Raw genomic sequence first — 12,192 nt, forward strand, 5'->3', positions numbered from 1 at the left:
ATGTGGCTCCTAGCTGCATACTGTGAAAACACCTGGGCTGTGGGATGCCCTGGGTGTAAAATGCCTGGGCTGCGGGATGCCCAAGATGTAAGATGCCTGGGTTTTCTCAACCTGGTCTCTGACAACGGAAGAAGTAGTTCTGGGCCCTATTTTTAAAGGCCATTCTGCATGTATAACTTTATATAGTAACCTCCAGTGTATAACTTCTCAATGAGGTTTCAGTTTTTAAACCATGATGGCTATTTAAGTACCCATGAGGCAGTCCCAGAGAAGTTAAGATAGTTGTGCATATGCATCCTTAAGGGCATGTGCTTCAAGGTAACCGCTTGGAGTTCCTCTTGGATCCCTTCTACTTTCTGAGCTAGTCAAGTCCTTTTGGGACTTACTCTCCCCAGTAAGCAGCTCAGAAGTAATGTCTATGCAGAGGTATCAGGAATGTAAGGGACCTAGACTGCATTTGGCTGAGGAATCTGTGAGTCACTCCAACAGCGGCTTTGGCCCAGGAAACCACAGATGTGTTTCTTGTAGGTTCATGGAAGAGAAGGGTAATTATGGTGGCTGGGAATAAAACGAATTTAGGCTCGCACTGGGGGTCATTCCCAGCTCTATGTTTTACATGGCAGGGCCTTTAACAGCTCTTTGCTTTCATTTTGACCAGTAGGCAGAAGTGAATCTCAAAGGCCCTTGACCAATCTAGGAAGGGTGAGGGAAATACTGAATTGATTTCTTAGAAGCAACGAGATCAAAGGAGATGGAGGGACAAAGTACATTAGGCTCCCTAGTAATGTAATCTATCACATTCCAAGGAAAGTCTCTGGGTCTTCGTTCATTACACTTCCATACAGTGAAAGAGGTTGTCAAGACGTCTTTTGTTACCCTTCCACTGGTGACCTTCCTTAGGAAGCAGCTAAGATCCAGATGGCTTCCAATCCAATTATCAGCTGTGACTCTGGGGTAATGACTTAATTCTCTGGTCCTCAATTTCCCCACCCACATAACAGATGTAATAACAAGGCTTTCAGCACTGGAGTGAGGACGAAGGAGACTAATAGGAACACATGCATACAGCAGGGCAGGCCTGAGGAAGTACTAAATGAGTGTTTGTAATGTGCACAGTAAGCCTTGTGGATTCTGTTAAATCCATTTCAAGGATCTGGCCCCGCTTATTCTGCACCTTGTGGTTTACGCTGGAGTCTCTGTGAAGTTGGGGGACCTTGGGGAGTGCTAGCAAAAGGCTTTTTTCTGAAATGGGATAAGGGATTCCCATATCTGTGTGTCTCTAGAGGTTGATGCCCCTCCCAGCCATACTGAATGTATAAACCACTCCCTCACTAGTTTTTCTGGGAAATGCCAATTCCAAGCAATTTCTACTCCCAGCTGCCTTCTTTTGGAAGTGGTCCACTCCACTAGCCTGGAGCTATAAAACAAGTTCAGCATTTATTAATCAATTGATTAACTGATCTGTCAACAAGCGTTTATGTGATATTTCCTATGTGCTTAGCACTGCGTTGACTACTCCCTTGAGCAACCAATGAAATACAGGACAATGTATTGAACATCAAGTTAGTGTCCCCCAATGGCTAATTGAGAAAAGACTGTTAGATTTAGATGCAGACACCAAGGTCTTCTGAGCAGAATTTCAGTAGCTGCCAATGGCACTTCCCGAACAAGGAAAGTCTAGCACGGTCTCCATATTTTTTTCTGACATGGGAGGTGATAGAAGGTTAGTTATGTCCCTTAAAAGGAATGGGAATACTGTGGTTTACAGTGTTAGAAAGATGGGCGATGGCCTTAGAGAGGCCACCTAGCTGATGCCAAGGTCCATATTACTATATATGAAGGATATAAGAAGAATAAGAAATGTCTAAGAAAATGTGACAGGTAAATTCAAGAGTCAGCAATGTAGTCGGGAGGCGGTGGGACACACCTTTAATCCCAGCACTCAGGAGGTAGAAGTAGGCGGATCTCAGTGAGTTCAATGCCAGCCTGGTCTACAGAGTGAGTGGGCCCAGGATAGGCAGAGACACACAGAGAAAGCCTGCCTCAAAATAGTCAAGAGTCAGCAGTGCTTATGTGGGCACAGATAGAGTGTGAAGGGGCAGTAAGCTCATGTGCTGGCCAGTTTGCTATAGGGATCGGAGGAACCGAAAGAGTCGAAAGCATTCTAAGGCATCCAGTAATAAATTAAACTTGAGTTTCTACATTCTACAAAGGCAAGATGTCAAGGATAAATCTATGGCTTTGTGATCAGATCAACTTTGACTCTATGATTTAGAGATTCCAGCAAGTTTGGAAACACCTGTGACTTTCAGTCTTCTGGTTTGTAAGATGAGAAATGTCCCCCCTGTCCTATATCATTAAACTTGTGGGAGACAGTACACAGGCAGGGGGATGGACACTTAGCCGTACCATATGTGATCTCATCATCAACATTGGTACGCATTAACTGAGCATCTATTAAGTATACACGTGGTGACAGACAAAAATATTTAAAGAGGAAATAGGTAAATCTGTCTTCCTGAGGATACCACAGATATATATTGTCTCCTTTGCAGGGAGAATTGTACGCAGTATCTCCTGTCAGCCTTCCCAAGACGAGCTAAAATAGTGTTCTTCTTCACTGGGGCCAAGGCAGCGGTCTAGGGTTATTTAGCTATGTTTCCTTTCATACTCTAGGGAGATCAAGCTACAATTAGTCAATAGGCTAGATATCTTGTACACCCATCCACGGCCCTGGCTAGCATGCTACCAGCATCACCCACACCTCTAAGAAACTATTTCTTTCTCCTTCTCTCCTCTGTGACCTAACCAAAGCTGGGGCCCCAGAACATACCAGAACTTGCCTATATCACATAGCCTTCAGGGATGCACCAAAGCACATCCTAAATGGCCTTGATAATAAACACAGGAGTGCGGTTTCAGGATGTTTTCTATGTTTGAAACTTGTCTACATCGTTGGCATTTGCTCCACTGTGGGAAGAGGGCTGAAAGTGCTCAGAACATTCTGACATGGCCACTGTCTGCTTTACTGTTCTTCACAGGTCCACACCAGCCCCTCCATAAGCCTTGGCAGCTAATGTGTTCTCAGTGAACAAAAGAATGCAGTGGTCACCTGTTTACCCATGAAGACCATCTTGTCCTTGGACTTGGAACCTCCAGACCTGGAATTAGGAAGGAGGGTAGACTATAAGGACCTCCCCAGGATTCTTGACCAAGAGGCAGCAGCAGAGGGTAGACCCTGCAGAGGTCATTTTCGGTGTCATGAAAGACCACGGAAGGAGGTCACACGTTGGTTTTGCAAGGATGGAGAAACAGACAGGGCACAAGCTTAAGTCCTACAACAGATGTACCACCTCTCAGCACAAGCACCAGAGGACAAAATTCTCTGGGCGACGGGGGCTTGCAAAGCTAGGGGCAGAACATCTGGGTACTTGGCCTAAATTCAGAGTTTCTGCAGAGCTGTCACACGGCAGCATTTTGGGCTGGGACTGATATCTGGAACTATGTGCACAACCGTTTCCTCTCCCCGTGTTCCTCAAATGGGATTATGCTATCTGCGTAAGCTAGCGTCTTTTCCCTGTGGTATCTGTGTTAACTGGTTACACTGCCATAGAGGGCATCTTTCAGATGAAAGAGATCCTTAGAATCCGTGAAGTTTGATGGTGTCCAGAGACCTTAACAGATCCTTAAATTCACAAGTGTGGAAAGTTTCACACCACACACACACACACTCACTCCTGGCTCAATCCCAAACCACCTGTTCCACACGCATTGCCTCAGCCTGGGGTGAGCTCTTTCTCCCCTGTAACCCTTTCAGTCTGTCACAGGCGATGCCATTTCTTTCCCCCACATAGAAATCAGTTTTGACTAAAACAAGAACCACGAAAACTTTCACTTGCAAACGTTCTTGAAAAGCCATCAGTGAACGGAGAGTCACAGTAACAGGAGTAGGGAGTGCCTGTCCCACCTCACGACCGAGAGGCACAAGCTTTAAATCCAGGCCCCTGTACACAACAGATGACCGCCTGTAAGTGGGCCTTCATGGTTGTTCATGGGTATTCTAAATTGAGAATTAAAGTCTAGAAGGGACCACAGGCTTCTTTCCTATCTTTTCTTAGGATCATAGGATTCATTCTTAGGATGTTTTGGTCACAGGTTCCTTAGTTGAGGGCCCTGTAGTGGATCTCTGAGCAGAGGCAGGGACAGCAACAGAGGAACAACAATGAAAGTGACTCCTTTAAATCCATCCCTGCTACTCTCCGGCTCTGGGAAGGATGCTTCAGGTCGACTGGGGCCTTTTGATGAACCAAGGAGCTCAGCATCACCTAGCGACTGAGAGTCTGTGTGTGCCAGTGTGTTTTCCGTTCAGACTTGAAACAGCGTTTAATGAAATATGCATACAAAAATAGGATGTTGGAAACCAGGTTAGGAAACTCAAACCCTGCAGAGGGAAGGAGAAAAGCCCCTCAGAGGCCTGTGGAGACCTGAGGACTGTCGTGGGGCATTGCATTTGGGTAGGGTTGTTTGGAAGCAAAGGAAAAAAGGAAAAAAGAATAAAAGCTTACCTTGAGGTACAGTCACAGATGCGATATTTATGCAAAAGAACTTCAGTGACATAGTGGGCTATGCCCATTAGGCTTGGATGAAAATAAGCCCAAATCCTACATCTAAACATTTCCCCTGGTGTCCATTTGCAAGAGCCCAGGTAAAACCAATACAAATGCTTGCTTGTGAATTCTACCGCCAGAAAAGGCCAAATAGTGATAACCGTTAAGTTGCGGGGAAGGTGTAGGGTGGGTAGAGATGTAGGTGAAAGAAGATGACAGAATGTTGACAACTGTTAAGTTGTGCTAAGACTGGTATGTGGAGATTCACGTACTAGTCTACTTCTTGCCCATTTACATTTTTTTCATAATGAAATATTTTTAAATAATGAGAGGCACTTGTCACCATAGAAGTTAAGCTAACATATTATCTAAGAAAGGCTGTATTCCACTTGATAAAGTTTGAAGATAAGTAGTTACAACTTTATCCTAGAATTCTTTGAAGAATTGATTGCCTGGGCTGTGGCACACTTGCTAATGTTCAGAATTAGTCCCTGATCACCATAGACCTTGCAGTCAATTTAAACACAATTATTGATGTAAGCAAGACAGGCTATGGGAGAGAGAGAGAGGCAAAACCAGATTTGGATACCTTCGCTGCAGTTCTTCAGGGCAAAGAAATCCACCGCCGACAAGCTCCGGTTGCCACTGGAGATGTATTCTAGAGCCACTCGAAACGGGTTTGCTGGGCGCCCGACTCTCCCCTGCAGCACTGTCCAGCTGGAGACATTGGAAGGCAGAGGGGGGGGGAGAACAGGAAAGCAATGGTGAGAATCGACTCCAAAAGGCTCACTCCTCTGCGGTGAGTGCAGGCATCCCATTCTTGCTGGGTACCGAGAGATGGAACCTCAGATGGTACCGAGGGAGGACAGTGACCCCGAGAGCACCCACAAAAACATTCATTTCCTTCTGGTCCAGTGAACTCAGAAAGCCCGTTCTCAACCTCACTGTAGGCTATGGCATTTCTAGACAACTGCAAATTGTTGGAGCAGTTCTGTAGCTCGTAGTCTCGTAGAGGAAGGGCATTCATACATGAGATAACTGGGCAGCAGAGTCAAGGAACAGCTTCCAAAACATTACCAGCCTACTTGTAATTATCTCTTTGAAACACCACTTGGTTTGGGCACGTTGTCTGCCTCCAAAGTCTCAATCCACAGATTTGCTCCATGGTTACGTATGGTAAGCTAGTGAGGGCCATTTATTTACTGCAGCAAAATTAAAGTGCACTGAAGCATGCGCTTTGGGGTAAAAGGCATCTAAGATGGACGTGGACTCCGAGAAACAGTGTGAATGGCAGACGGAAGTGGGAGAGACGGTAAGTTCTGCATCTGTCTGTGATCTCAAGTGCTGACACTGCCAGAGAGCAGAGGACCAGCCAAAGGCGCGTTCTTACACCATGCTCATGCTATTAGCCTCTTGGGATAGCCTGCTGTCACTTACTGGAACATCCGATTTTCTTTTCAGCATTGACTCAGACATATATCGTAGTATACACACACACACATGCACACGCACAATACATAATACATAAACATAATACATATATATGACAGAGAAAGGAAGTAAGGGAAGGAATGAACATCTGCTCACTTAGAATTGTATATTTAAACAATATTCTGTGAGGAATAGAAATTATCTTCCTTTAAAAACAATTTTATTGAGGTATAATTAGTACATTATAAATTGCTCTCGCTGAAAGTATATAATTTGATAAATGAAAATATAAATTAGAGGTTTTTGACATGGTTATATAAGATGAGATGATATTACAATATTCTATATTTTTTTCATTACCAGGTTGAGCTTAAGTATAGCAATATAAAAAGCAAGGAATCGGTGTGAGAAACCTAAAGTTTTTGTTTGAAAAGCTTTTAACCCCATATATCAAAATATAAAATGATGTTTGCTGTAAAATAATAAAATAAAACAAGTTAAGCTTCCAGCAATACAGAAAAATAAGTCAAGGCATCCGTTGTCCAGAGACAGCCATGGTCACTACCTCAGTGTACAGCCTCAGCTGTCATTTGACACAAATGGACCACCATACAGGAGCCTGTCTGTTTCCACTCAATGCATGTCTGGAGGCAATAAATACACATGATGCTGTCGTTCACTGGTTGTGTTTTGTAGTGACGGAGACATCTGCTTTCTCCTCTGCCATGATTGTGCCAAAGCTGCTCTATGTGTTACCAAAATGACTGCAATCAAGGTCAACGTGTGTGTCCACTTAAACCTTGAAGTGTACTCTCCTTCACATTGGTGAGGCTGAGGGGCCAGTTCTGCATTTACGAACACCCTTAACCTGTCTTCTTTTCTGGCTTTGCCTTTTTCTTTTACGTCTATGTCTGTGTCTCTGTGTTTCTGTGTGGGTGCATGTAGGTTGTATGTCTATGTGTTTGTGTACAGAGGTGCATGTAGCTGTGTGTGTCTCTGTGTGTTTGTGCGAATGCATGTATGCGCATGTGGATGTAGGTCAGAGCTCAACACTGGGTATCTTCTTGATTCATGCTCCACCTTAGTTCTTAAGGCAGGCCCTGTCATTGAACCTAGACTTGGGCATTTTGGCCTAGATTGTCAGGGCAGGGAGCCTGGGAGATCTGTTCCTCAGCAGGTACCACACCCAGATCTTATCCAAATGCAGGCCTCTATGCTCACTTAGAAGGCATTTGGCCAACTGAGCCATTTCCCCAGCCCCATCTTGGTTTACTTTCGGTGATAACAGTATTGCTTAAGGCAACATTGACCCTTCTCAGGTGCATCTCCCAAGTGGCAGTTTAGTGTCTTGGGTTCCTGCTAGGCAGGGTTGGGGGGGGCATGAAGTGTGGATGTCTGCTACTGAATCGGGGACTTTTGTTCGGTCTCTATGCTTTCCTGTAGTGAATTCAGATCGCTGGAGTCAAGTCTTCAGCCATTTAATAAAAGTGTATTAACTTTCCCCACAATAGGCGCGGTAGACGGGATTATTGCTGCTGTAAAGCTTGTTCTCCGTTACAGTCCCCAGCAGGGTTTCTATCCCAAATAAAACCAGTGCAATTGAATAAGGAAAAGGAGGCTTCTCAGTTTAAATGTGGAACTGTCGGAGAACGAAATATGTGGAAGGAAAAAGTAAGGAGGGCTTCCCAAGGAAAGGAAAACAAATGAGCAGGGGATGCAGAATTGGCTGTGTCCTCCTGAACTATAAAGGGCGCAGGTTGGGAGGAAAGGTGATCTTGAAAGGTGTGAGTATTCTCACATTCTGCCCAAATCTCAGCTCTCCGCTCTGAGAATGATGGATTTTAATTCCAGGGACACAGTGGCCCTTGACAATGATTTCCGTTTCAGTATTGGCACTCGCCCTCTGAATAAATGTGTCGGGAGTTTTTAGGAATTCGTTTCTGAGTTACCGATGCAATAACTTTTGCCTGAAATCCTCTGGCCTCTCATAGTTTACTGCCAAAACTTTAATAAGTTTCTGAGCAGTTGCCAAACATGTATTTTTATATCCGGGGAAGCTGGGACTGGGAAAGGGCAAGCTTGTACCTAGGGGTCAGATTTGTTTAAGAGACAGCCCAAAAGCCTGGTGAAGAAGAACAGGCCCAAGCTCGTCCCTCTCTGCTTCCCATCTTCTTTGCTTGGCTCCCAGTGGTCGCAAACCCAGCACAGTAGGGCCTTACTTTCCCTGATTGGACTGTTGGCAACTCAATTTATCCTCAAATGGGAAAGGTTGTATTCTGACTTAGAACTCTCTGGAAACAGATGTGCAACTGTATCCATGTGCTGGGGATTTGTGACATTCTAGCACGGTGCTACAATCAATCATTGTGACTGTGGGCGTCCACCTGGACTTTGGGAAGCCAGAAAGGGTGTGTGGACAGATTGTCACAATCCATTTTCTTCCACAGGTCTCTCTGGAGCTCTCCAGTTCCACATTCTGCCGCCGCCTCTCATTTGCCTGATGACTTTGGATGAGACACTTTTCTGAAAATGCCTTAAATTTTGCATGTTTTTCGACCAATTTTATTCTCAAGAAAGTGTCTGAAAATTTGCAAGACTTTTTTTTTTTTTTTTTTTTGAGGAAAACCCTGCTCATTCACCTTTGCTTAGTGATTACAACATGAAGAACAAATTAGAGGTTCTTTCCATCAAAAGAACCTCTAAATCAACCAACCAACCGACCAACCAACCAACCAACTAAAGCCAAGAGGCCTGTTTTGAATACCAAGGATAATTTCTAACCTGGCAGAGAGACGTTTTTTTACTCTGACTTTGGGTTTGCTTAGAACAATTTTCCAGACCTCCTTGAGTATAACTTTCTTCACTAGCTAAATGTAGCCATCTGGATGAAGGTTCTCTATGGGTCTTAACTGAATGACATTCAAACAGTTCTAGTGTTTTATGAAAACTCTGGAAGCTGCAACTAACAAATGCTATCTTGTAGAGTTTGGTAAGAGTGATGAGTTTTCAATCACAGATCTTCAATCACAGACATGAAAAGGTTCTGCCTTGCTATTTCAGAGAAGTGGAGACTTGCTCAAAGCCATACTTTGAGTTAGCCCCAAATAAAATAAAATTCTGCTTCCTGGACCTGAGGATCAGAGACAACATGGCTTAAGGATCGATTTACCCACTCAATTGCATTTCTATCAGTAAGATCACAGTGACAGAGAAGGGTATATGTTCTTGGCCAGATAGATCACTGGCATTTTTTTTTTTTAAAGACTAGACACTGATAGGCAATCAGATAAGAAATCCATAGAAAAATACTAAGAATATCTGATATGGTAATGAAAGGACATCCTCAAGTTCCCATTGCTCTCAATCGGTTCTTACATACCCAAAGCGAACTGCCAAATCCAGACACTATTGCATATGCCAGCAAGAGTTTGCTGACAGGACCCTGATATAGCTGTCTCTTGTGAGGCTATGCCAGTGTCTGGCAAATACAGAAGTGGATGCTCACAGTCATCTATTGGATGGAACACTCCCAATGGAGGAGCTAGAGAAAGTACCCAAGGAGCTGAAGGGGTCTGCAACCCTGTAGGTGGAACAACAATATGAACTAACCAGCACCCCCAGAGCTCGTGTCTCTAGCTGCATATATAGCAGAAGATGGCCTAGTCGGCCATCATTGGGAAGAGAGGCCCCTTGGTCTTGCAAACTTTATATGCCTCAGTACAGGGGAATGCCAGGGCCAGGAAGCAGGAGTGGGTGGGTCAGGGAGCAGGGTGGGGGGAGTTTATAGGGGACTTTCAGGATAGCATTTGAAATGTAAATGAAGAAAATATCTAATAAAAATTGTTTTTGAAGAAAAAAGGGGGGGGTGGAACTGCCTGGTAACATCTGCTGTAGGGCAAAATACTAAGGAGACTAAAGAGTTGGCAGCCATGATTCAAGAGCATGAAGAAACCAACTCATTTAATCACTGAATGGAGGAACATTTTAGGACAACTTGTGGGGGCCAGGGTTGGTATTGACAAGACAGAGAATGGATCTTTGCTTTTGGGGCAGTGTCTGAGTGTGCATGATATATCAACATCAGGCTGCCTTGAAGGAGAAAACTGTCAAATTCTCAAGCAAGCTATTCACAGGAAATGTTTCTCTCAGATGGTTCTTGGCTGCTGTAATGTGGGAGGTGAGACCTAGACTCAGTTCTCAGCATCACAGTCTATTAGCTAGGCCATCTTAGTGATTTCACTTCCATGGGTTTCACTTTCCTCACCTCTAAGATAGAGGTCATAAAATGAATTAGGCGTTATCCTGGGGTATGTAGCAAGATTCTGTCTCAATCAATCAACCAACCCACCAACCAACCGGCCAACCAACCAACTGGCCGGCCAACCAACCAGCCAGCCAGCCAGCCAGCCAACCAACCAACCATCCCATCCCATATAACCATCCATCCCAAACAACCAACATAAGATGTAGGCCATAATGTTTGGCTTGCTAGATTGTGTTGAGCATCTGCGAGAAAGACTCAAGCAAGGTAGCAAGATGAGTTCTTCTCACACAGTAGGTCCTCAACAAGGGATTTATTCTTACAGAAGACCACAGCTTTCATTATGGAATCATGCTGACCCAGGCAAACATTTGCAGATTAATCTCTTTATGAGATGTCAGGGTGAAAGGATGGTACATAAGAGAGATTGAGGAGAATACTAAGGGTTCCTGAATTAACAGCCATGGTGCTTGTTTAAATAAAAACATAAGTGGGTCTTCATATGAGCAACATAACTCTTAAGAGATTGTGTTGGGACATCCCTACAAGAAGATATGTTAGCTCTAGATTGTGATTCCCAGACCAGCCATCTTCGCAGAACTGAGTAAAGGCCTGGCCACACTTCAGATAAGCATCTCTTTCATCCCCGTATCTTCCTTCAGCCTGGAAGAAGATGATTGCTGCCTGCCTCACAATTAACATTTGTTGATGTGCCACCATTCTTCAGGGGTTACTGTGCATTGCTACATACTGGAGTTTATGGTGGGGCTACAAAGAGTTTAAGATTTATCTTGCACTTGAGTAGCTTACAGACTGGTGAGAAGAAATATATACCAAAGTTCATGATGAGCGACTGCCATCAGAGCTAAAGGAGTGGTGTATAGGTACATGGTGGGCAGAGTGATAGCTCAGAAGGGCCGATCAGAACAGGTGTCACCTGATGTTAGGTTGTGAAAATGAGGCAGGAATTGGGAAGTTGGGGCTATAGACTGGCACAAATACCCAGGCAGAAGCTGGACAGAGAGTATATGTTCTGAATACCCAGTGGTCCCATTGGGTAAGAGGAAATTTTTTCTTTTTTTTTTTTTGTTGTTGTTGTTGTTGTTGTTGTTGTTGAGCTCCACAGGGAGGATGATCCATGTGTCTCACTTCCCCCTGCCTTCTCCCTGGCAAGATGATAGATCCTTCAGCATCATGTCTTATGTAATGTGGATGCTCAGCCAATGTTTGCTGAAGGAGAGGAGAAACAACTGAACACATTTCTATTAAATCTGACAATATTCTGACATTCTTGGGCAAAAATTATGTGGTAGTGGAGCTGAGTGAATCTCAAAATTCATGTTCACTCACTAATGATAGCTGTCATCTGTCTAGGCGATAATGATGCCTTTCCTACGAGGAGGTACCGAAGGATGGAGGTTGAGGGGAGTAGAGTGATGCAGGAGGGGGCAGTATATAAAACCATATAGTTCATCAAGTGACTAACGTTAGCTGCATTTGCCAAGAGCCAACAGGAAGGAATCAGAGAATTACACAATCAAGACCTGGGGGTACTTGGGTTCTCAAAGAGGAAAAAAAAATCCCACCTGATACACTAATGCTCTCTACTTTACAGGTTAAGGCAATACAAACAGTGCCCGCAATGCGACACTAGTCACACTAACAGCAACAACAGAGATAAACAACACTGCTAACATTCACTGAGAGTCAGTCTAGGTTCTGCTTAGAGCTGGGGTCTGACATACAGGGTTGTGTAACTTGATCTTTAAGAACAACATCTTATCCACCCTTCTAAACTCCTTGAGGTTAGAACAATCTACCACGATCTTCATTTCAATTTCTAGACCTGGAAAACATGGCTAGGGAAGTGAAACTTTTTTTTTTTTTTTTTTT

The 12,192-nt window shown here is 44.1% G+C and overlaps 1 protein-coding gene across 1 annotated transcript in view; it reads right to left on the reverse strand.

Moving 5' to 3' along the window:
• The window catches only part of Alk (ALK receptor tyrosine kinase), a 723,531-nt gene that overhangs the window by 181,232 nt on the left and 530,107 nt on the right, over positions 1-12,192 (reverse strand). Inside the window, exon 5 of the mRNA XM_021217650.2 lies at positions 5,197-5,324. Coding sequence (XP_021073309.1) covers positions 5,197-5,324 — 128 coding nt within the window. The remainder of the gene's footprint in view (positions 1-5,196; positions 5,325-12,192) is intronic.

This window comes from Mus pahari, chromosome 18 (genome assembly GCF_900095145.1).
Source record: "Mus pahari chromosome 18, PAHARI_EIJ_v1.1, whole genome shotgun sequence".
Classification (NCBI taxonomy): domain Eukaryota; kingdom Metazoa; phylum Chordata; class Mammalia; order Rodentia; family Muridae; genus Mus; species Mus pahari.